The following is a 26,670-nucleotide window of genomic DNA, read 5'->3' on the forward strand; positions in this document are numbered from 1 at the left end:
AAATTAGAGTCAAGTCACGTGTACGCTCCCTGCAACAAGTCAGGGATCCACAGAGATTTCAGGCTACTTAAAGAAGGATAAACCATGAAAACGCATGTATGCACACATGCTTTCTGTGGGGAGAAGCCTTTACAGCAGTGAGTAGCACGACTCAGCGTCACAGCATCTAACCCTTCAGCCTAGTATGCTGAGAAGCTACCACATCACTGATAAATGAGGCAAAAACGCTAGAGCTTCATGGGACTTTGGGCTGCCTGATCTAGTGGCTGGCACTCCTGCCCATGGCAGGAGGTTGGTGCCCAATGATCTTTAAGGTCTTTTCCAACCTAAGCCATTCTATGATGATTTATGAAGAGTCAGACAAGAAGTACGCACTGTGCTGTCAGGTCACAATGCTCAGGACACATTAAGACTTGAGCAGTAAAGAAAAAGGACCCACAAATGCAGAGATATCCTGGAAAGCTGCAGCAGAGCCCAACCCCTGATGCAATCTAAGAAGCTGGGAAACCTTCAAGAGCAGCACTGTCCCACCAAAACGACATCCACGTGGTTACCCGCCCAAATGGTACATTTTGGCTGCACAACTGTTCAGAACAAGCCTAAGGAAAAAAAAACGCAGGGTGACAGGAGATCTCTGTAGTCACTTTTAACAGCTTAAAGATTCCCTCTACCACGTCTGTTATAATAACTAATACCCAACACAGCTGCCAGTTTGATCCTTATTAAAACGAACTGTGTGTGTTCATTTCTCGTAGGAACACTGGTGTCTCAATTCTGGGAACCAACTGAGATTTGGGAGGCTCTGTGGCTTGGGGCAAAGAGCTCATTTTAACGAGCTTTGCCAAGTCAGGACTGTGAATGGTTTTCCCCACTTATAGCCTCCAGACCTTTATTATGCTTGGGATGCAACATATACCCAGCTCCACCTCCGCCAGACCAAAGCTGCTGCTTTGCCTATGAGTCATAGCAGGCAGAAGTGCATGTTCTCCACTCTGTACCTGCCCTGGGATAAACTTTCCTGCAGTTCAGAGGCTCCTGATAGGGAAGGGATGAGATAGGAGACTTCTGAAGCCGGGTGGAGGAGCTGGCGACCTCCCAGCCCATTCTTTACACCATTAATTGTTCCCGTCGCTCCCATGATTTGCTCAGTACAGCCATACCCGACACCTATGGGATGATGGAGGTGAACTGCCTTTGGTGCAAGCAGCAAGGCTGAGCTGGTGGCTCAGGCATGGGACAGGGAATTCTCTGTGCAGCTGCAGCGGGTTTTGCAACCCGTGCACAGCCCTGGGCTGCTGCAGTTCTGCTGCCGCCCTTATCTGAACAATGGGTTTAAAGCTAAGCTCAGGGATTTCTGTGTTACCTGGTGGTTGCTTAGTCATTGGATTTTTCCTTTCAGCTTGTGGTCTTCTGGTCTGGTTTTAGCCTGAAGTCCCAGTCTGGCTGGTCGGTACATCGAGTCCAAGCTGCTGGATATGTAATCCCACAGAGCATCAGTCCCTTCCCAGGACACAGCACTTGAAAGGGATGCATCTGCCCCATAGAGCCCCAACCAAGATCTGATTCATCCCCACATCCAGTGGTGCTAGGATCTCTGGGTGTTTGGCTGCAGGCCATCACCTTATTAAATACAATTATAAACTGGTGCTTCTACCACCAGATGAAGTTTGTACCTGTTAGATCAGGAAAAAACATACATATTGGAATACATTTCTCCTGATCTGACAAGTACAGACATTATCTATGCACCCAAACACACGCATGCATACATACATTAGCTTGCAACAAATATCCTGCTTTCCCCTGCATTCAGACCCTGAAAGTTGAGGATTTATTCCTCAAGTCATGATTTATTTGGTCTAACAAACTGCAAAACGCAATCATCAGCTGCAATAAATGCATTCTGCAGAGTCTGGAGAGGGAAGGTGACACACTGAAGTACCAGGTACTTGTTTCCCCAAGGCACCTCAGGCCAGGCTTGGGAACTCTTCACCCAGCAAACATCTTCCCATATTGGAACCACTCTTGCTAAATCAATACAGGTAATTAGCCAGAGTAAGGGGATATGAATGTTCTCCTTTACAAATACTAGCTAATTAATTTTCACAGTGTCTCTACAGAGACAGGCAATATGATAACCATAACGTAAAATAAATGATGAGAACATTACTTTTATTAAACCCAGAGCCTGAAGAGGAATTGGAAAAGCCCCACTAAAGCATACACATCATCACTAGACTACCCCTATGGTTTAAATACTCAGTTAACAAAACTCATAGACGAACATTTTCTTTACCAGTGCCAAAAATAACTTGAAGCTCAGTACCAAAAATTCTCTCCCTGTTAATGCATATGGATTTTCTTTGCAGAACTTGGCATCCTCCTGTCCTCTTCCCCTCCCATTGAGCGCCCTGAGTGTAAGAGGACCAGTAGCATATTGGATCACCCCCGAAATACTTTAAAAGTCTGATATGGTGCTCAGAGGGCTCTGTGTTACGTAAAAGCCACATAAAACACTGCAACAGTATCTTTGCGGCAAGGCTTGGCATGCGTGTACTGAATCAACATAATTATTTAGAATCCTTCTCTCCGCATGTAATTTCTTTATCCTGCTATTGTGTTGCAAAGAATGAAAACCATGAAGAACTGATCAGCCGTGCACCCTCTCCTCCTCCTGAGTTTATTTCTTATTGAAGTTGAAAAAAATTCTGGGCTGTGACGGAAGCAATCTGAAAGCTAGAAACTGTGGGACTCTTAGCCATGAGAAATTAGTGCAAACAAGAAATTAGCAGATGACATAAAAGATCTCAGCAACTGTATGTATACATATATGTCTACTTTATCAAACAATAAATAACCAAGTTAAAAGATCATAGCATCACAAGGGTTGGAAGAGACTTCAAAACATCACTGAGCCCAAACCCCCTGCTAAATCAGGCTCCCTAAAATAGGTTGCACAGGTAGGTGTGCAGAGAAGTCTTGAATGTCTTCATAGAAGGATGAGCTTGGGAAAGGGAAAAGCTTACTCTGCTTGCTCTGAGGCAAGGTCTTGTGCATCTCTTTTCTTAAGGAGCAGACTGAACTGCTGAGCCATGAATTCCTAAGCCACAGAAGAAATAGGAAAATGAGGAAATCACATCCTGTCAAAAGTGACGAGTCCCATCACAGGCAGAAAGAAGCCTAAGAGGAAATCACAGTTCAAAACAGCCAAATAAATAAATAAACAAAAGCAGAGATCTCGTACTGGCAACTGTAAGAGCTTCTTCACAGCCACGCGCTTCCAATCATTCTCTCATCATCAAGAGGACTAACTCTTATCAAAACAAATTTGTGAAGAAATATACAGAGTAGAACAATTGGTGACTCATGAACAATTGTAGTTAAAATGAAAATCTCACAAGTCACCTCCTCTAGGGAAAACAAAATGGATTTTCCCTGTAACAATACTTACTGTACGTACTTCAGTGTCCACCAGCTAGGTACATTCTGCCCCACCAGAGCCATGTAGGCACACTGTGAACTCTTTGCAAGACATGTTTTTACGCAGCCATTAAATGCAAGTGATTACTATGCAATCTCCCGTGGAAATCAAATGAATATAATAAAAATAGTTTCACATGTGCATAATATGGCACACAGATGCTCCTTATACAATATGAAGAGCCGTTACAGTATAACTCATCTATGATGATAATCGCTTCTTTCTTAAGGCCTGGAATCCCCAACCAGAAGCACACATGTAGCTGCATGCCTGCTTTTGCATATGCAACTGCTGTCGCTGCAAGCATAAATTTAATATGCATATTGCTACATAAAAACCCAGTCATCTACAGACACGAATTTCTCCCAAGCGCTTTCCAGCTCTCAACTCTCTGGACGTCTGGCATGCTGCTAACAGAGCCTGCTTTCACACTCTCCATTTATTTACTGCATTCCCCACGTGTAAAGAGGAGGAAACGCCCACACTTAACTGCCAGCAACTCTAGGAAACTGCAAAGGTGACGTGCAAAATCAGTTACAACCTCACTGGGTTTCTTTTTTCCATGCGCTTACTCATTCAGCCCAACTCCTGCTCTCAAATTCAGCTTTGAGTCCATGTCTAAGTATCACTGAACTCAGAGGGAAACCCAGCAAAGCACACACAGGAGCAGAGCACTGATGCTTACAGGGTTAGGAACACAGCTCTGTGAAGCCCTGCAGACAAGAGCAAGGGGAATCAGGCTTCAGCCTCTGCCTTGCCTGGGCACTGCTGGCATTGTGCTTGTGGAGAATGTCAGCTCTGGGAAGCAAACAACCCACTAATGGCAGAATCATTCCCACATCCCATATTGAAGACACAGAACAAAGCAGGACCAGTGGCCACTGAGCATACAGAGCTTCAGACAAAGATGCATAGAGCTGCAGAAAAAAAAAAATGCAGAACTCACTCCTTTCCCTGACATAGTACTGAATACGTCGACAACACTGTGTATTTAATTCACTTTTGAAAACTACATATTGGACATGCTGACTAACAAGAACAGGAAATTTTTTGAAAGAAAAAGCTACCCATGTCTCTTATCTAACAGGATGCTGAAGAATGTTGTTAAGTAAAATTTGCTGGTATGTCTTTGCCAGGCCTGCATTAAGGATAAATGCACTGCAACGAATAAAAGGGCTGTTTGCAAAGGAGAAGTGGAGGTATCTGTGTTCTGACTTCCTCTGGAAGCTTTTGCAATCCAGCCCTGTATACTATAGTAGGTGCCAAACTTCAAACGCCTCCTAGTAAGCACTTGCAAAATTACCTGATAATCAAACCAGCAACAAGTTTTGCTACCTGTGGCTGTTGATTGTAAACATGTACAATTAACATAAGTAATAAAAATCAGAATAACAAAAACTATGTGAATGTTTAATCATTCCTTTCTTACTCCCTTGCCTTAACCGGTGCTGTAGGAACATAAAGACCTCAACAATTTCAGGAAGCTCCTGCAAGGCAGTGAGGGACATCCTTCCACCATTCACCAGGTCTGAGATCTTATGGAACAGCTGAGGAAATGATATCTACCATATTGGTAGATGGACTTGTGAGTCCATAGTTTTCCTCAAGGATTGGCCCAAATCAACTTTTACAAAGAACAACTTTTCTGTCCCCCCCATTTATTTGCAGAACATGAACATGTCCCTACCCTTTGATTTTCTAAATCACTCTGAACTCCTCAAAAACAATTATCAAACCAGTTACCTTGGTGGAGATTGGGACAGGAAAAAGAGTAGAGAAGGAACTCTGCCCAGGTGAGTTTGATAGGACCACGTGTGCAACCACCATGGTACTGCACAGGAGCATCAGGGCATCAGGCTCAAAGAAGCGCTCTCAGCAGCACTATGTTGATTTGTGTCAGGCTTTTAAATGAACAACAGAAAGTGAAAAAAATATATATATTTTTTGCAGCAAAGCAATCAGTTTAAAAATCATCTGCAACTAGAGAAATAATATTTTAACAACTGGGGAATAAGGGAAGCCTAGTTTGTACTTAACCGGATCAGTTCCATCTGTTATTTTAAGGGGTGAAGCCTGAACTGAGAAATTTGTGTCACACAGAGGCCAGCAGGTTTGTGAACTCTATCGGGAGCTGCTTAACAGTTGGTCTTAATCGTTTTCCAAGGCACAAAGCGGAGATCAAGATGAATCTGTTTCCCACATTGTTTCCTCCCAACAGGGTTGGATTTCAGATTTGCCTGGATTAGAGTAAAGCCACCGGAATTCCCCACCTGGACATTAAGAAGGTTGGAGGCCTTGATTTCAAAGGCAAGTGGTATGCAGTAATTCCACCCCAGTCCCATGGGAGTACAACTTTCATTTCTAATCAGTAAATTGTCTTTGCTTTGTGCAAAACACTTTTTTTTTTTAAAGAAGAGGATGGAGATTTTATTACATCTTCCCTTAACTCTTATCATTTTTTCTTCTGAGCCAACATATTTTTAGCTTGAGTACTCATGAATTAAAAGCAGAATTATCAGTTCATTTTTTTCAGGAGAAATTAATAGTAGGACTGAGATTTCTAAATCCCAGACCTCACCTACCTCACCCTGAATTTGCTCATGTCGCTTTTTCACATAATCAGCCTGGACTCAGGGTCTATGCTGAGCTGTGCTTCAGTCTTACTGTGTTTTACAACTGCAGAGACCAGTGAGTCATGTGCACCTCTATCCTACAACCACTGAACAAGATATGCACCTCTTCCAGCTTCAGAGCCGGAGAGGAGGAAGCTCTGAGGTTCTCAGTACACTCCTTGACCAAAGGAAGCTCCTTCAAACGGAGACAGATCCTGATCCCTTCGCCCTCGCAGCCCCTCCGTCCTTCTGGCTCCTGAAGTTCTGAGCAGAGACAGATGTACTGGCCAAAGAAAAAGTTTAAAAAAGAGAGTGAGAAAACATCAGTTTCCTGTGTTGGCTTTGTTGGTCTGGGGAATGAGTTTCAGTTCCAGAAGGAACACTTCTGCTAGTCTAAGCTGTACTAGAGGAGTTTGTTGATGCAGAAGAGGCTGAAGAGGCCTCTCTGAGATAACGTAAATGCCAAGCTCCAACTGATAGGAGATTTTCTTCCAGCAGACTGCCTGCAGGAGAAAGGGGGTTACACCAACCAAACAAACAGCACCAAATCTATGCTTCTGCCAGTGTCCTCGGGGACCAGCAGTACCCCTGGTGTGTCCCACAGGAGACAAGGACATGTTTTGGAAAAGCCCCAGTGTTTGTCTTGGCAGCCTCCAGCTCATCTCAGTGTTTTATCCACTGAGCTCCAGCTTCCAATAGCTCCCCAAGAGGGTTTGCCCTGCCAAAGATCTTCCTGTTCCCTGTTCAGTCAGTCAGGCTCAGTTCATTTTAATGGACTTCATAGGAAAAGCTTTGATTCTGACCCCTGCAAAGAAGTACTTGTGATGAGAGAAACAGAAACAAAGGCAACAGCTTTTGCAGCACCCATGTGGCTGGAAAGAGTATTCAAATGCTATCACCTTGAGCCTGGAGGACTGAGATGGTTCCACAAGCCATCTTGGATAAGTCCCAGTAAAATCCTTTCAACCCCTCTGCCAAAAGACAGGAGCCATGGGTTCATAGATGGGCACATGCAGTGCAGCTTAGGGCCGCCCCCAGAGTGACTGTTTCTACCTCAAATTCAGCTTTCTGCTATCAACTCACTCATGGGGCTTGATGATCTACAATATGCATTTAAGCCAATTGCCCAGCTTCATTTGCTTTAAACATCTCTCTCAAGTGCAGCACTTGAGGACACCAATGACAGACGAACTGCTCCAGCACTGCACAGTGAGCCACCGGCCACGGCCTGCCCATGGCTGCCCAGAGCCACCCTATGCAGAACTTCCATTTACTCTAGCTAATGGGAAGGACAAAGAGAGAAAAAAAACCCTAAATATCTGGGCAATTCCCCCAGGCCTTTCCATTTGTGCTGTTACAATGTAAGGTTGGCCACTCGCAGATCAAAATGCAATTTCTGAAGTCATCACATGAAGGAATGGCCATTTCCCTCCCTTGGTTGCAGTCTCCTTTTATGTCAGTGAGACTTTAAATAAGATGCAGGACTGGATATTGTTAAGAAGCAGTGGGATATTGCAATTTGGAGAAAATCTTACATTCACAGAAAAAAAAAAAACCAAAAAAAAAAACAAACAACCCATATCCCTAGATTTAGAACAATAACAGAAAATGAAAACCACTGACAGTTCTTCCAAACAAGCCAGGGGTTCGCCTTGTTAGACCCAACCCCACATGAGGTATCACGCAAGAGAAACCCTAAATGCTAAATACATCATTGCCATCCTTACAGATCCACAGGATGATATTTGAAGACTTTGTGAGAACACATTTTTTATCTATCTGACAGCATGTGTTTTCAATACAGACATATTTGGGCCTGCACACTGCTATTTTAGTGCTAACATTTACAAGTTTATTTGCTGAAGGCAATTTTTAAAGACATTTTGTCAGTGGCTAAGTCCAGCTCCCATTGAAGTGAACTGGAAGATTCCCATTGACCTCAATAGGAAACAGCTCAGACGGTCAGAGCTGGATTCTAAGCTGCACAAGTTGAAGAAACAATTCTTGGACCAAAAGAGGTTTCAGTAAGCCCAGAAGATCATCACCATAGGAAAGGAAATGAAAGTGTTATCCATTAATAAGCATATTAGGATACATAGCCATGTAGTTCCTTCTGTGGCTGCACCAGTGTAGCAGATTTGCACCCCTGTGCCATGGCTCACCTCCAGCTTCTGCCAAAGACCTGGTTTGTGGGGCTGTGTACTAATGCCTGGGCATACCAACCTGAGCATAGATTAAGAATTGAAAGGAAAAAATGAAGAGGGGGAGGATGTTTTCAGTAATCCAAAGTGAAATTGCAAGAAATCCTCACATTCTTGAAGTCAAACATATACACAAGTGCCTGGAGAAACTATTTTACTCTCTTCTATCAGATAATTATTTTCCTCTAGTTCATCACAACTCAGAAAATTTTGTTTAATATGTTTCTAATATTGCTATCATTCTGTAGCTGTTCTTCCTTCATTTCACTGCAGAAAGAGCTTAAAAATTCCTTGCAGACAGGTTTTTTTTCCCTCTCTTTTTCTTGTTATAAAGTCTACACATGCTACAAGGGCACAAGGGATGGAAAAAGTATTTAATTAGTATTTCCAGAAATATCCTCGCCTAACCAATAATGAGGTCATACCAGATCATAATCCTCCTCAAATACAAGAGACAAAGTGATTTCCTTTCATACAACATCCATTTTTTTGGGTGCAGCACCGACAGCTTTTCTGTGGTTTCAAAGGAGAAATGAAATCAAGTCAGTCTGAGAAGAGTAAGCCAACAAATGCCCAACATGTCTTCCTGTAAGATGAGTTTAGTAGCTGCACCTCAGTGAAGACATGGATGAGATTCTACACAACTAGAGAACAAAACACAACACCAACAGCACAGGGAGGAAAGAGCCTTTAAAGCTGAGGAAACACTGAGAGCAAGTGGCCTGCTCTCCTTGCAGTGCATTTCAGGGGTGTCATTAATTTCTCCTCACAGTGAGTTCAACAGCTTATGCAGGGCAAAAATTGTAACTTGAAAAAAAAACATCCAGAGTCATCTGAATACGTACAGAGCCTGAAACCCTCCCAGCTCCCCCAGCAGCTTATCCCACTGCATCTTCAACTGTACTGCCAGGTGCAGACAGGAGCAAAGCTCAGGTGGACACGCCAGTTTAGCTCCCGGCTGCTTGCAGGTCGTTGGCTTTTCCCTAATGGGGTAAGAGCCTGGAAAGTACAAAGCATTTTCTCTCTTCTCATTCTCCAAAACTGAAATAAAAGAATAGAGAACATTATCCAGTGTACTTGCCCTCCTCTTCTGCAAGCACACACCTTGCTTCACTGGATGATGCTGATTTACTGTCCAGACTCGGGAAGGCAGCGGCTCTGCTCGTGGCCCTCCCATCCCCCCTGGGTTTATTGTTGAGCTCTTGGAACATCAAGTACAGAATGTGAAGTAATTTAATAGTAGGGGAGGGGGGTGTTCGCCCTCCTTCTCTATCCCAATATGACTAAATTTATTGATTTTGGATTGCTGTAAATTATAATGTAATTATCCTGCTGCAGAAGCAGCTTTCCATTCCAGAAATTAAAAAGCAATTCAGGTAAATGATCTTTAGCTATCGTGGTGCATCCCTGCAGAACTCATTAAGTTGGGGGATTAGACTGCACACCAAAACTCCTACAGGGAGGATGACATTGAGAACTATCACTCCTGGACATACAGAAGTCTCATGGTTCTTTGAGAGGTAGTGGATACCCAATCCCTGGAGACATTCAAGGTCAGCCTGCATATTGCTTCACATGCCTTTTGCCAACACAGCCGTTCCCAATCCTTGTGGCTGACCCAAAGGTGAAGTTTTGCCTCTGTAAAGTCTCCTGCTCCCAAATCAGTCAGTGATGGTGTTTCCCACTTACTGCCTGACACCACTGTGATGCTGCAAAACAGCCATCACCAGCCTTCGCACCAAAGGCCGCTGCAGTTGGTGGCAGATGAAAGGAGACGTGCGCGCGTAGTTTGCACATCATTAAGTTCGTAAAACGCTTTGAGGGTGAAATGTGCTACACAAATATAACAGGTTATTAAATTCCTTGGTGCCTTTTCCTTCATCTGTGGTAGTTTGTGCCTAAATTTGCTACTGCTTTTAGCTTCCCAGGGGAATTAGTTGTTGCGGCAGCCAATGAGCCCCGTGCACCTTTTGGCTGGTCCCACACAGCTGCTGCTGCGCAGTCACAGGGGTCCCACTGGCTGTGGGCTGAGCATATGCAGCCTCTCCCTCATTTCCTTTGCTCCCACCACTCTTTCCCTAACACAGTCTTTAACTGATATCGAAGGCAGATACCATTTTTGAGAAGGGCAGTGCAGAGCCCCAGGATATCAGCCAAATAGCGCAGAGATTTATAAACTTGTCAGCGTGGCCAGGCTACCCAGAAAAGAAGCCAAAATCTTCAGTTTAAAATCTCCTACACTTCCATAAATTTCAACTTTATCTGCAAGTTCTTCTCATTATGAAAGTTCACTAGTTCTGTTATTTTGCTTCTCGTAAGTACCATGCCCTAATTTGGGCATTTTTGCAACATTCAGCTGAATTATGGAGATATATGACATAAGCCAGTAGTCTTCTCCCCTGTTAAAAGCAAACTGCTAACAGAAGGTCTCATCCAAATCCAAATCACAATATCTGGTCTCATTTATACCAGCACAGGCCGCTGTCCCCCCACCGGCGAGCGGCAATTGTAGTCAGGGCTATGGAAGAAGCACAGGACCTCACTTCACATCTCCCTTCTTTTTTGGGATGCAGACATGCTTTTTGAATTTCCTAAAAGGAGAGATTATTTGGTTTTGGCTGAGCATCTGAAACCACTCACAGGGCCACACAGAAGTTACCGAGTAAGCAGACGACATCCTCCTCTAAAACCCTTACGGACACAAACAGATTTTGGAAACATATACTTCAAGCACCTCAGCAAATTGTTTCCCCATTGGTGCCACAGGCCCAGCGCTGCCCTGCTCCCTGTGCTTGGCTCTGCTTGCTGCATACAGCGAGGAAGATGCTAGCACTGGGTTGAATCCACTCTACCTCCTTTGTATTGATTTGGATGATATAATTTGGTCATGGCTGTAGGCAGTTTTATTACTCTGATTTATACAAAATCTTGCAGGGGTCTTTTTTATTTTTCCTTTTTTCCATAAGAATGCACAATACACAGAAGCCCTTTTGTCATTCCAGCCAGAGGACAAGCGGTGTGATCTCCAGTTCTGCCTGAGAAGATGGTCAAGGGAAGCTCAGGGCAACCACTTCCCCAGTCACAACCCCAGCCTCTCCCCTTTTATCCACCGACCTTTCAGAAACTCTCCATATTCCCAAGGAGTTTGCTAATGCAAACTGTTATCTGAACAAGCCATCACTTTGTGATCTGCGTAGAAAGAAATGAAAATCCAGACTGCTCTGTCATGGAGTTAAGAAAGATGAAGACACCGGGCCAGGCACATTGCTACCAACGATCAGCATTCCCAGGGCAGCTTAAGCCAGGGATCTGCATTAGTATTCTCTGCCAGGCATCCACCAGATATATAATAATAAATACCAGCCTCCCTGGAGAACATGTTACCTCCTCATGCTTGACTGGGTGAATATAAGGGAGAGCCATACTTGTATCTGCTACCTGAAGAGGCCAGATGATGCTTCTCTAAAACATGCCAAGACCTTGTTGCTGTCATTATCATACAAATTTCATGAATGAAATCCTGCCTCTTTTGTTTTATCTGTTTTCTGTCTTATTATGTGACAAGAACATGCTGTACTAAGCATAAAAACAAGTTGATAAGTGACTCAAAAATTAATTTCTGTAACTTACCTAAGGGATTACTGTTTGAAACAGCACCAGGTTGTGGAATAACAGCAACAATGACCACTGTCAGTCCTACCCCATCACTGGCACATGGAAAGGTACTTTTGCACTGGGTCCCGGGCTTAGAGGACAGCATCATCTGAAGTCCAGTCATCTCAGTGTGGTAACCTCATCTTCACAAGCAACTTGGATTCTTCTGTCTTGCCTACCTTGTGTGTTTTTCTGCACTGAGTCAGTTTCTGTTAAGCTGCTACAAGCATGTAACTTTTACACACAAATATTTTCACGACTTTTCCATTCGCTGCCAAGCTCTTCACTTGAAGATCCCACAAAACGGTGTCTTCTGGCAGAAACCCTGCTGTTACAGCCTTGCTCCTTACAGCTCTGGCCAATGGCTGGTCAAAGGCCTTCCCATCCCTCTGCACAACTCAGCCATCTTCCTGCACCTCTGGTCCAGACTATGTCTTGCTGTTACATAAATCACTTTATCTAAGTAAAGAGTTTTGACCATAATCCACCACAGTTTTCATAAGGAATTTTAAACCTCTCTCTGCTGTTCTGAGACTGCTGTGACCTTGTGGCTTACCCCATCTGGTAGTAGTTTTGCAAAGTTTTGAAGCAGAATCCATGTCCTCTCCAGCTGTAAGTTCACAGAGCACTGATCAAATGCTGCTATCACTGCCTTTTGCTTTATTTAGGAGCAAGGTAATTGTCTAGAAGTGATTCAAAACAACCTGCAGAATATTTACCAGAAAACTCACAAGCGGCATGGTCAGCTCTGCATATCATGGACTACGTGGTTCATTGTAAGCCACCACCATTTCAAGTGCACTCAGAGGCTGATGGGCAACACTAGGTTTGCACGTCTGAATGAAACATTGTCCTTCCTTCCTGGTATCCACACTCACTCCCTTCAAAGGCCAAAACTCTCATTTTCTATTCTTGTGCCACTGCTGGCTGCTGTAACCTTCAAATTCCCATATGTCTGTGCACATACTGGGCCACCAGACCCATATCCCACGGAACACAAGGTTAAGCCAATCAAATTCAGGGGTACATTTCTAGTCTGCCTCTTAACTACCAGAGGGTTCTGAAGTTCGAAAGGAATAGTTTTTCACTTAGGTCACAGCAAGGAAGAATAAACTAAAACCATCTTTACAAGAAGCACTGCAGATACTGGCAGTAAGGAAAGGCCCTTTGGGCTGATACTTAGAGAAAGCTCATTTCTGTCCCTGCTCAAGTGCTACAGAGGTTAAAGACCTGCTACAACCTGCCATAAAAGGCAAAAACTACATTAATAGGAAATGTGTTCCCCTCCCCCTTCCAAATGTATTTTTTATGAGTAAACATTTCTGTATTAAGACTTACTGTCTTCAAAGATCCCTTTTATGTCCCAAAGGTAACCATTTAAGTGATCTTATAACAGCCGTTACTTATCTTTACAATGGGCAATGCACATGAACTCAGTGTCTGAGACTTTCATTTTGCTTTATATTTTTTAGTAACCACATATAAATCCAGCCTGTTTCAAGTGTCAGTGTCTCTATATGGCCAAAAGACAGCCTTGGATCTTATTTCAGCTGCTAAGACATTGTTTTGAGTGGAATGAAAACTGAAAGGCGCACAGAGGGGTGCAAAACTCCTTTTTTCTTCCCAGCCCCTTAAGCATGCTCACAGAAGAGCAGCATGCACAGAGCTCAGGAAAAGAGGTACAAGTGTTTTTTTTACACGTTGAGCCAACTCTTATCTATTTAAGAGTCACTGCTCCACCATCTGAAATACAGGACCTTGGATGTTTTCAGGCCATCTTTGTAACAGCACACAAAGGTTCCTCGGGAGTTTTCCAAGGGGGAAAACTTGCACCAGATCAAATAATAGCACTGATGGCTTCTCTGCAGCTGACTACAGTATTAGCATGCACGTGCACAGCAGGCTAACGGGAAACAAAGCTGAAACTCAGCTTTTCTCTGAAGCTGTCATCCCAAGTCAGTGATTTTCCCCTTCTGCCATCAGCTGGTCTCCAGAACAACACCTTTCGTAAGAGTCAAATTACAGAGGACTTCAATAATAAAAAAAAAAAAAACCAAAAAAAAAAAAAACCAGTCATCTGCAGGTCGGGTCAGGGTGAAATCCTAAAGTACTGCAAGTTCTGTAAATTCATCCCAGTCCATCCAAGACTTTGTTCAAGTATTTGAACCTCAGCAAAAAGAATTGATAAATCTCACCCAGAGATATGTAGAAAACACCACTAAACTGGAGGGGAAAAAAAAAAAAAAAAGTTAAAATAAAATTACTTTCTTTTGTTTCATTACAAGAGATTTACACAACCATAAATAACACTGTGTTCTCCAACTGAGCTTCCCAGGCTAGATTGCTTGGAAAGTTCTTTTGCTTCAGATCACAATGTAACTTAACTCCTTGGAATACGCACAGTCTCTCCACTACACACACTGAAAATGCCTTCAGAACTTAACCTCACCTTCCCTAACCCTGCAAATCTGTTTTATTGAGCCCCTTTGACAACAGCAGGTTGACGCTTCAGAAATATGAACGAGGTCACCCTGTAAGGCCGCGCTCCGGGGCAGCAGCACCCTCCTGCATGCAGCGGGGAGGGGAATGGCAGCTTCCATGCATTCTGACCTGTTAAGTGCTTCAGCATGACCGATGCCATAAACATGCTAACCAGATGCTGATTGATGGGCCTTGAGGCCCAAAGAACAACGCAAGTTCATTATGTAAACAGGGGAGTGAAGGAAGTCAAGCAGCCTTCCCAAAATCATGAAGGAAGTTTGGGGCTGGATCAGGAACTGAAACTAATTTTCCCCAGGCTCAGCTCTGTGCCTTCACCATAGGGAGCCACCAAAAGATTGGGTACCTTCACACAAGCAGCCTCTGGGAGTCGGGTCAGCTTCCCACAACACATAATAATTTCTCTCATTAAAATGAGACGTGCAAGCCAATGCCTGAAGTCCTCACCTTCGTGTTTCTGTTTTTCCTTTGAAGTGTGGCTATAAATGCCTCAGAAAGAACATCATCAGCTCTAGCTGCAAACTGCTACAAACAAGATTCAGCTTAACCTCAGTGCAGCAAAGCACTTCACTCGTTCATGCAGAACACCAATGTCACCCCAGTAAGCATGCAAGAGCGGCAGCTGCCTGGTTCCCCCCATCGCAGCTGGCCATTCCCACTAAGAGCAGCCAGAAACCAAGGGAAGGCTCAGACATAACAACAGATCAGAGAAATATCACTAAAAAAAAGTCACTTGAGGAAAACTGAAATGCTTCCCAGGATTTTGGAGCCAGCCCTTACAACTGTCTCCAGGGTTGGAGCATCTCATTTGATCCAGAAGTATCTCTGCGCTGGTTTAAACAGCTAGACTAAAGTAGCACATGCAGAGCCAAGGCTTACGGGCAGATATCTCCTCTGTTGGATGGTTTTCAGGAATGCTCAGGCACTGAACTTTTGTATCAATACAACCGAAGTTATTAAAAACATCAACATTAACTGTTTACTTAGGGATGCATCTGTTGCAAGCTGTGATTATTTCTTTTTGAAAATCTGTCACAGCCAGGAGCTGACCCATGCAAGAACAGCTTTCTGGCCCAAACAGTACCGTTCAATCCCTACAAATGTTCTGTTTTAAAGATCAGATATTAGCAACAGAAAACATAAATATTTTTCTTGCTTTACTCCTGCTCTTATTTACATTTTACTTAAAATTGGAAGCATTTTCAGTGGAATAGATTCCTAAAAGTAGTTGAGATTCCAGAAGAATGAAAGAAATTTTAAAAAAAGGAGAAAAAATGTTGCTCATTTCTTTCAACCAAAACTTGTCCAATTTCAACTCAGAATCACTACAGGAGTCACAGAATAGCCAGTGTAGCTGGGTTTGAAACAAACGTAAACTCTCAATTTTAACATAAACCTAGACCAGTTTGTGTGAAAAGACTGTACCAATCCAATTCCTCCATGATAGCGCTCAACTTAAGATCCTGACTTGGGCTTAAGTAGCTTGGAGAAAAGGTTACAGGGAAACCTCACAACAGCCTTACAGTACTTGAGGGGAGCTTACAAGAAGGAAGGGGAACAACTTTTACACAGTCTAATAGGGATGGCTGTAAATTGAAAGAGAAGAGATTTAGCTTAGATGTTAGAAAGAAATTCTTTACTCAGAGGGCAGTGGCACAGGCTGCCCAGAGAGCTGTACATGTCCCATCCCTGGAAATACTGAAGTCCAGGTGCAATGGGGTGTTTGGCAGCCTGAGCTGGTGGGGAGACAACCAGCCCATGGCAGGGAGTTGCAGCTCAATGACCTTTAAGGTCCCTTCCAAGTTAAGCCGTTCTATGATTCTATGATTTATTCTCTGCCTTTGCTGTTAAGGTCAAAGAACTCATCCTGCCAAAACAGCCTGTACGTATCTTTCTTTATTTCAGTATTCAAGGATTTTGCTGTTTCTTAGCAATTTGGTTCTGGAAAAATATTAGTTGTTGTTGTTCTCTAATTCTAAGCCTTCTGCCATAAATGAGTTTAAACTCAGTAAAACACTATAAATGCTACTAAGCACTTTCATAGCCTTATGCAATCTAAAGGAATAGTATTGCCTTCTGAAAGCAGATATTTGCAAAGGCAGTATACCATCTGTAGAAAACTTAAGTCCAACTTCCCCAAGGAAAAAGAAACAGCTCCTCAGTTCAGCAGATGGACTTGAGAATTTGAATCATGCAGCACCAAGCAGGTGGCACATCAATGAGATACAGAGAACTTGCTTGTGGATATGGTGACCAAAGGAACAAGGGCTCGGCTCTCTACCACCATGGATGGTACAGATGCACCACCAATGAACTTCCAAAGCCAGAGACATGACTGATTATCAACATGTCTCTGAAAAATCTGAGAACCCTACAGTCACCTTGGCCTTGGAAAATCCCTCCCTGCTTCTCTGGTTCTCTGTCTGCAGCATGGGAGCAATGTTATCTCCCAGGAGATGAACATGAACATCGTATCAGGATGTTCATACTTAAGAGGCTGAACTATTCATGCACTACTGAGGCTGAACAAAGTAAGAAAAGGACCCACCGGATCCCAGACAGCACAGTTCCTGTTCCCTTATCAAGAAAAGCAAAACACGATGCATGCTCACCAGCACATGAAATCACGCAGTTTAAGGAGGAGACAAGAAATACCAAATCCTTCTTTCACTTTGAGGTGTGCAGCTGTCTTTTCAAGGCCATGCAGAATTCTTTAGGAAGCATGGGGAATATGAACCCCACTTTTTACTGCTGCTATTGGATGCACAGCAATTCTACGAACATTTTTCTCTGCCACTCATCTGACCTCGGGAGCAGTCCCACTGCTCTGCACAGGCAGCTGTGGAACACTCTGCCAAACCCTATCAATTATTTAGCGTCAAAAGGAAGACTTAATCTGTGCGATAAAAGAACGGATTTTATCTAAGGCTTATTCTCCTTAAAGTGATTTACACAACCAGCCTCTCTGGTCGCATCCCTTACTATAATTATTTACTTTTGCATTAATTACTTTCCTCCACTTGGGTTATTTTTAGGTGCCCTTTGTAGCTTTTACAATTTACTGTTTTTTCCTTGTCTATTTAGTAGGGATTTTATATTGCCTATCTTTCTGTTCAAACACTTCTGTCAATGCTGGTGCAAAGCTGGAGCAGCTCTGGGAAGCTGCTCCCCCAGGTACGTTGATACCTGGGACTGATTCTGACTTCAAACTGGAAAGCCATGGGATGAGCTTTCAGTTCAGAGCTGGCAGGCTGGGCTCTCACCACACTCACATGGCTATGGGCTGATGAATGTGAATGATGACCTTTAAAGCCTTAATTTCCCACCTTGGTTCCTTGCTTTAACTTTACTCTGCACAAATTTGGCCAAGCCATGAAGACTTCAATCTTCCCACCTGATATTAGCCACCCTAAATCAGGCATGAATGCCTCAAGGGAAAAAAACATGCATTTCCTCAACATTACTTACTCCACCCTAATGTAACGGGAGCCCAAACAGGACACATATAACATTTAGGCAGCCAACTTCTGATAAAAGAATTCCCATGCCTGGTCCCTAATGGTAGTGGCAGGTTCAAATGCCTGTTGGGAGACCAAACCAGAGCAAATTCTAAGACACAGAGATAAAAAGCTGACATGGAGGCTAGAAATATACACGGTGACAAAACACCAGCAGCACAGAAGAGACAGTCTAGGAAAGCATTACCATAAATATAATCCATTACCACCACTCATTTTCTTATTTGACTACAAGTCAATCCCAAAATAGATATGTTTAGTATTGCTTAAAAGGGTTATATTTAAGTACCCTCTGAGTGGCCTTTCACTGAAGTCTAAACTGAAAAAGAAGATACATCTTAAGCTTTTGAATCTTACAAAGTGATAGAAAAGTAGAAGGCATTATTATTATTATGACTATTATTAAAATTGAACATAACATACACAAGTCTTTCAGGCAGTGCTTAGTGGCTGGGATCACCAGTGCCAGGACCAGTCTATGATGAGTATGTTTTTCCATTTTTAACCCACAAAAGCTCTTCAAGCTGGTGTGCAATACTGCAGTGTGGTCAGAGGTGAGATGAAATTGCTCTATCTTCAGAGTACCTCAGCATCTCTAATGGGCTGAAGTGGTAGGAATTCTTGGTATGACAATTTGGGGGAACTGCATGCAATCAGTAAAACATGGTTGATGTGAAAATGCTCAATCGTCAAATACTTGGGTGATACAGATTCAAGCATCATCCGTGACTGCTATGCAGTGTGAACTACAAAGACTGTAATGTGGGTGGCTTCTCACTGTGAGGCTGTACCTCTGCCCACAAAGCTGGCTGCCACACGGAGAAACCCAGTGCAGGGTTTTGGGAAAGGGATTTCCCCCGTGAGGTAAAAAAGCAAGCGAACAAGTAGTAGGACTCCAACCACTTGACTAAATGAAGAGTCATCCAACAAAGACAAACTGCTGACTGCGAATCAACGCTAAAAGTCTGGAAAAGGGAGAAGAAAATATGTGACTCTGTGGCATGATTTATGGCAATTTTAACTACTAAAGTACTGTTACATGTAACTGAAGAAATCAACATTCTCCTCCCAGAGTGCTCTCCATCATGCCTAAATGCACAAAAATGGCACGGCATGCGTTCCATTTCAACCACCATACATGGATTCCTCTAAGCTACCCTAGGAGTAGATTTCACATGACCAGTGTGCCACAAAGCTTGCAGCCAGTTACAGCCCTCTACAGCCTGTAACTGAAGAACTGTATCAATGTATTAGCAACACAAGTATCTGGGCTTTCCAGAAGGAAACAATTAGGTCCACAAGAGAGACCTGGTCACGCAAGAGATCTGGTCAGCCAAGGGAATTACGGTGACAAAGAAGTCCACTTTCAGACCCAGTGAAATTACACCTTTTAATACTGACAGAAAGGTTCAGGAAAAAATACAATTCTTGGTCGCCATCATTCCTATGGCCGTTTTGCACTGAAGTCCCACCTGAGCTGAGAGCCAGTGGCTACGTGCAGCAGATAAACAGTGGAGGCAGAGGCCAACAGGCATATTTTGTAGTCTAAATGATCGTCTTTTCCCATCATCCTGTTTGACCATTTGCCCTTTTTCTCCTGCAGCCAACCCAGGCATTTTTAAGTTGCACAAAGCAAAGCAATACAGGGCAGGGAAGCTAAGAATGTGCTTACGCTGGTTATATCCCCTTTCCTGGAAAATGTAAGCAACAGAACAAAAAACACACTTTGGAGATCCCTGCCCCTCCCGGTGGATGGAGGAGATGACTTCATAGGGGCTGCTCTCTTTCTAATTTGTCTGAGTCTCGGGCCACACAAACTATATATTTTTTCAGTGCAGTGAGGTCTGCTGGGACGCTGGCATTTCCTCCTCCTCATTTACATGGTCTTCCCATAATCCAGCACTGAGACGAGCTGAAATGCACAAGGTCTCCCTGCCAGCTCCACTCAGGGTTGCTTACAGAAGACCTCTGGAGAGTGATGGGAGGTGCCCCCTGCCCTTCTCTGCCTATGAAAGGGCTGAGTGTGTTGCTTCTGCAGCTCTAAGCATTCCCACCAGCCCATAAATCAAGTGACCAGACCCTGTCCCAACCTCTGATCCAGTGCAGAAAAGCCCAATGCTCTGCCCTTACAGCACACGTGGGGTGATAAAGTATATTTCAACCGAAGCCATAATATCAGAAGAGAGGCGTTACCTCCTGGAAAAAAAGTGTAGCCAGAGTCACACTGGTTCTGGAGCTTGGTTTCCCCATGTTTACACCAAATGACTTGTTGAACTTCATTATATACAAAGTATTTCCATAGATCAGAGGCAGGGAGACCTGTGCAGCTAACGTAAAATAAATTACCACCCCATGATAAATGGTTCTATTAGCAATCCAGATTGTTAAACTCAGATACAACAGGATGAAGGGAGCACTGCCCCATTCATTCTCCCCGCGGCAGATACTGAGTTGTAAATAGGTTATTTTGTGTGTAAATAACACATTAAAACTCAGCATTAGCTGTGTCTTTTGATAGAGAGGAAATTGTTCCAAATAAATAATCTCGGACAGGAATGTAAAATAAACCAGATTTAATAGTGCATGCCTGCTGCAGCCGTGTTAAACATGACTAAAATGATAAACCCCAGAATATACTAATAGTAAACTATGCTCTGACATCAAAGTAATGAGGCTGTATTTTTACCCAGCTTTAGAAATGCTAAAATTAGTCTTGACAGAGCCAGACATCAGAAAAATGTTTCAAACATAAACACCATCAATTTGGGAACTCGCTGTTTGTGTCACATTCAGGGTGGGGTGGAGAGAGAAAGGTGCATTCTGGGTCTTGTTAAAGTCAGACACTTAGCATTTAGGAGAGTTTGTATTTAATTTTTACTACAAAGTGAGAAACTCATCTTCCTAAATATCTCTGCCTTTGAAAGAGTGGCTCAGTTCAGTTTCTCCCAGAACCACACACCTGGGCTTCCTCACACGCGCCACTGTTATTGCAGCACTGGCCTAAAGGACCCAACTTGTTCTCATGTGCTGCTCTGCCCCAAAACCTCTTTCCCTTTGGAGCACTACGCACTTCTGCACTTAGCAGAAGAGTTTTCTAAACATGACGTGTCTTGAGTTGCCCTTCCAGAACTGGAGGCACCAAAAGTGAGAGGCTCTTTTGCAGACTGGACTACCATCCCTACATGCTGTCATTACACAAGCTTCCACCTCAGTCCCACAAACACGTACACATACTGAAACAGAAAAGTGCTGACTCCTTGGCTGGCACGATTTATGGGAAAATAGAAAATTCGGAGAGAATTCCTTATGCTCTATGAGAGACCAGTGTCTGATCATCTGATCAATTACATAAAAATGCAAATAATAACTCTAAAATGGTAGCTTTAAGACACTAAAAAATACAACACAGGTTGTAAGCTTGAAAGAACTCTTCTCCACTGACAGCATCAACAGGGCTGATCTCTTTTCCTACGGATAGAACTTAACTTGTTCAAGACTGCAAACATTTGGGACAGATATTTAAGCAAGAGAATTGCTAATGGGGAATGGACATATTATTGCAGGGCAGAAATATAGTCTAAATAATAATATAATTAAAAAGGTATTTTTCAATTATCTAACTAATGCTCAGTTTATTGCTTCAATTACCTTAATTGTAAACAAACCCTTATGAATCTATTCATTTCTACAAGGGAAAAAAGAAAGCCCTGTGATCAGAGAAACATGCCATGTTGGCACTCCATCTGTGTGACTCAGTGGAAGAAGGGAGAAATGTGTTGCAAATTACGTCTTTTTGCCTCCAGAGCACAGCTTGGTGATCTGCATCACGAGCTGAGCTTTGCTGCCACTTTCTCACATGCTAGTACAAAGAGTAGAACCTCTACAATAAAAAAAAAAAAAAAAAAAAAAAAACAAGAGTTGGTGTTGGAGGTGAATAAAGACATGCTGGTATGTCCACGAAGCAGGGTGGGGAGCTTGGCAGCTCTCCCTTTAAAGCCTGTCTGCTGCTGTTTCCTCCTTGAGCCGAACAACATAATTAATCTCCATGCCTCGTTCGCTTTCTTCTGTAAGGATATGAGCATAAATATGTATATCCCTGGCCTGTTCTGAAGTAATTACACTAGTTTAGTGAAGCAAATATGTTATATTAGTATGAACACTATGTAAGTACCGCTACACAGCCTTTTTGTTATTATCTGCTACATCACATCTTGCAGTTTACTGATGTTAGAAGACGACTTTGGATTAATTTCTCTACTTAGAAGCACAGCACTGTGCCCTTTCAGGAGCAAGTGTTACCACTGGGCAGAGTTCAGACAGAAGCCCCCGAGCCCCAACACACATGTATTACCTGCAGAGCCTGGCGCCTGGAGCCCATCACCAGCTACTTCACTGCTGGCCACTTCAGGTCATTTATTAGCACTTCTCTTCCCAGTGTGATATAGATTTCACTCTTTACATCTCATAACACAATGCTTTCATCATGCTTCTCCTGACATCTTCAAACAATCCTCCACCCACTTCTTCACTTCCTCTTAATAAAAGGCGAAATATTGAGCCCGTAAATCATTCTTTCCAAAGAGCACACTGATAATGTGACACATAAAACTGGATGCTTAAAAACTAACCCAGTCTCTGGGGTACTGAGCAGGCCGACAGACACCCCAACATGGGGGGGGGATTCTGACTTCCATCACATCTCTGTGAACATGGCACAGCCTGCATCCTCGGCAGAGGCACTCCCGGTGCATGTGCCAGATGGGAAAATGGTATTTATTTGGTATTTATTTGCAATAGCATGTACGCAGGCTTTGAGTTTTAACACTTTTCTTTAGGTATCAAAGTTTATCAAAGTTGTGAACTGATTTGATAGAATATAGAACAGCTGCTTCAATCTGCACAACCAGGTCTTCCCAAGTTAAAGTGTAAATGAAAACTGGATAACAAAGGTGTTGAATAGAAAGGAGAGACAAAGATTTAAGCATTCTGGGCGGGGGTCTGCCAACAGAAAACACAAACTCTCCAGATGAGCTTTGTAAGAGACAGAGGAGGTGGTTTCTCTCCTGAGAAACCACCAAGTGGTGAAGGAAGGGGTGGGGAAGGCTTCATTTTGGGGTAGAATCTGACTAGCAATAAACTATATTTTAAACAACAACCAAAAAGCTGCCTGCAAAGTTTACACAGCTGGGATGTTCCTTTTCACATCCAAATTAGTGCAACCCCTTCTAAGTTTGTCTCCTTATGTCCTGCACAAAAAAGACACCCTGTCCTGGTCCCCACCAGGCACAGCCATCCCACAGCAGGAGCCACCAGGAAGGGTCCTGGCACCACCCTGCAGAACAACTGGCTCCATGCACATGTATGTCAGTAAGGGATGTGGCTTTGTAGGGCAGAATCTTGCCTGTTCCTGGCCTGCATATCCCCAGAACATTAGCATCACATCCACCAAAACTGTGCTTGAAATCATATGTGAGAGCTCCCCTAATGGACTCCAACACCAGCAAGACCATAACCTCACCAGAAATACCATGAGAAAACAAAACAAAACAAGATCTGATCTCTTTCTGATGTAACCAGAACAGCACAGATGGAAGGGTCTTTATCTCTAAAGCTCTTGCACAGAAGTAGGACCCAAATTCCTCCCTCAGCAGTGACAGATGAAGACAACGCAGTCTGTTTAACTCATTAGAGGGATCATAGCCACTGCACAACACCCTCCCCAAACCCAATAACAGTGTCAGCCCTGCTTTAACCCCTCCATGGAGGAGCAGCTGACACCACAGCCCTCCACCATGCAGCACCGGTTACCTAGCAGCCCTGGCCATGGGCTCTCTGATGGGTACATCCCACCACCCAGCCTCAGGACAGTGCCACATGGTGACATAGCTTCTCCCTCCCATGACCTCCAATGGCTGAGAACCCCAATAAACTCAGCGTGTTCACAGAAGGACAGATGCCACTGTGCTTATTAAATTCTTACAGTCTAATGAAAAACACCCCTGCTGCTTTCAAAGTGTGGAAAACATAAAGTACCTCCTTGTGCCACTGCTGCTCCTGCAGCTGTTAAAGGAGTAGGTTTCTTCCCCGCCTCCGTAAAGCCATCCCCCTCCAGAACCGCACCTTTTCCTTCTTTTTTCCCAGCAGCAGTTGAAGCAGAAGTTTCCATCTTAGACGTTCATCTTCCAGCTCAGCAACCCTGGGGGACATAGAATAAAGCCAGATTCTGGTCACTCACAAAACAGACAAAAAGGAAGTAGCAGAGCTCAAAACCTGCAAGCAGCAAAGATTTCCCAGCTTCCTAACTGCAGAGACTCAACCAGTATGGCAGTAAGCCAACAAGGGCTCAGCTCCGTGAGGGTGCAAGTGGCTCCAAGCAGCTGAAGATCTTAAGAGATCAGGACCAATACATGTTTTAGCCTCTTTTAGACTCAGGTACATCATAAAGCACATGGATCTAAAAGGCTTTCCAAGACCGGGGGACAGGTGAGCTGCTAGAGCTTAGCATGTGAAAAACTGTTTTGTTCATACTTTACAAGACCAAGAACATCATAACAACAACAAAAAAGAACCAGTTAAAATGTTTCCAGTAGTGGTAACGCAGATAAAAATACATATAAAGTTGTTTTTTTTTTGTTTTCCCAATTGGTGTTTATTCTGTTTCTTGGTGCTGAACCCATACTCTCACCTTTTCAGTGGTAATTAGAGGCAAACCACAGCAGGTTAGAGAAGACTAGGAGTGGTTAGAACCAACATCCACTGATTCCTCTCACTCCCAAGCAGATCTTTCTCTCTTCACCAGGGGAAAACTAGCTGCAGCTTTACCCCTGTTACAAATGGCAAATTAAGCACAGGTGAAAGCTCCACAAAATAGAAGGTATCCAAGCACAAGCAACATTTAAAAAAACAACAGCTCTCAACCTCTTGCTGACTTGACCATTTGTTCACATCTCAAACTTCTTTTGTCTTCTCAAAGAAAATTTAATACGTGCACCCCAAATTCCACATAATTGGCATTTCTATTAAAAAAACAGACATACAAACACTTTCGCATTCCTCATTTTAACTTGTTTTATTTCCAGTGCCTCCAGTTGACTCCTGTTTTCACAGAACCCATGGCCGCCTGACACTCCTGGCCTCAGGCTGGGCCTGGGAAAATCCACTGCTAATTCCTCCTTTCCTTTCTATTTTTAATGCAGACTTACAATTGTTCAGATGCAGACTCTGAAATGCAAATTTTTCAGCTCCTGAGATACTCTGGAGAATCCTAGCTGTTTTGGACTTACATGGACCAGACAAAAGATGCTGGGAAACCAGAGAATTCTTTTTGTGTACAGGTAGTCTTACTGCCATCATGTCAACTCAAACTTTTCCAGCGGGGGAACAAAATGCCAAACAAACATAGCATTGCTATCATTGTTCCTTACTGCCAAGCTCTAAGCTCCAGCCCTCCCCAGCTTAACAGAGAGGTGACACACAGCCCTGTTCTTCCAAATTCCCCTGGTGTTCAACACCCTCTGCATTTTTCCCTCCTTAAGACCAGCTGTCCTAAACTCCTTCCTCCTCTACTGGCTTATCTACTGCCTCTACTAGCTGCCTTATCATGCTGGCCATTCCATGAATGCACTGCCATTCTTGATGGCACCCTTCCAGCATCACCAGCAGGATGGTTGCAGGCACAGCCCCTGTTGACAGCACCACTAAATGACAGCTATGCAGTCACAATTTGCAACTGTAAACAGCAAAGCCCACATTAGAAATGATGACACCCATGCAATTACAGGCTTTAGTGATGCTCCAGTGAGCACTGAGGCAGCCCTGAGGTCCTGTCCTGTCCTGTGCTGGTTTGGTGGCAAACATGGGATGGGTTCCTGGGGGCCAGGACATTACAGCCGTTTAATCCAGAAACCAGGTTGGGTTACAGAGCACGCATGAAATAAATACACTCAAACTGGAAGAGCATTTGACCTAGCCTGACAGCCTTGGCTTCTGTTCGTTAAGCAAACAAACCTCAGAGGCTGCCTTACAAGCCCCCACCTGTTTCTTCTTAGTCCCTGCTTTCAGGGCTTTGTGCTCCTGTTTGAAACCAGCCGCTCGCACCCCCGCGCTGCCCTGACCCCATGGGAGGCTTCCTTGGGGGGCAATGGGAGGGGAGGGGGAAACTGGAAACAGAAATGGCTCTCTGGCGAAGCGTGTAGATCAGAGCCATGTTTTCTTTTCCAGAGAGGTGCCTCAAGTGGCATCTCTAAACCCCTGCCATAGACACCTCAACAGGGATCCAGCTTTTCAGATGTGTCATTGATCCAACCCAAATTTGACAGGAGATCAGGCCCATGTGTAAAATCTGGCATCTGTAGCTGTATGCTTTCCAGTCAAATGAACTCGGAATTTAAAAAAAAAAAAAAAAGTAAAATCCAGTGATTCAAATAAATGGTTGTATTAAACAGGTAAATCCTTCTCTAATACTAGATTAGCACAAAAAAAAAAAAAAAAAAAAAAACCAAACCAAAACAAAAAAAACCCAACAACTCTAATCTTCCAGGATTTAGGATAATAAGCCTGTAATCATTTTTGTTTTGTGAAGGCACTCGGGGCAGGGCTGGCTGGAGGCTCCCAGAAGCTGCTCTCCTCCAGCAGCTCCAACAGCCATCCATACCAGAACTGACTGTCCCAGCCCAGGAGACACACACATCCCCAGCCATCCTGCT

General features: G+C 43.6%; 1 protein-coding gene across 5 annotated transcripts in view; it reads right to left on the reverse strand.

Moving 5' to 3' along the window:
• GLI2 (GLI family zinc finger 2) overlaps nucleotides 1–26,670 on the reverse strand; it is a 177,387-nt gene that overhangs the window by 105,352 nt on the left and 45,365 nt on the right. For 3 of the 5 annotated variants that reach the window (XM_052675717.1, XM_052675712.1, XM_052675714.1), the window contains exon 2: nucleotides 23,999–24,161. In XM_052675717.1, the coding sequence (XP_052531677.1) occupies nucleotides 23,999–24,131 (133 nt within the window). In that variant the 5' untranslated portion in view covers nucleotides 24,132–24,161. Of the gene's footprint in view, nucleotides 1–23,998; nucleotides 24,162–24,650; nucleotides 24,753–26,670 lie in introns of those variants that run through there. The other 2 variants (XM_052675713.1, XM_052675716.1) reach the window with 2 other exon arrangements.

This window comes from Tympanuchus pallidicinctus, unplaced genomic scaffold, assembly GCF_026119805.1.
Source record: "Tympanuchus pallidicinctus isolate F22 unplaced genomic scaffold, pur_lepc_1.0 scaffold15, whole genome shotgun sequence".
NCBI lineage: Eukaryota > Metazoa > Chordata > Aves > Galliformes > Phasianidae > Tympanuchus > Tympanuchus pallidicinctus.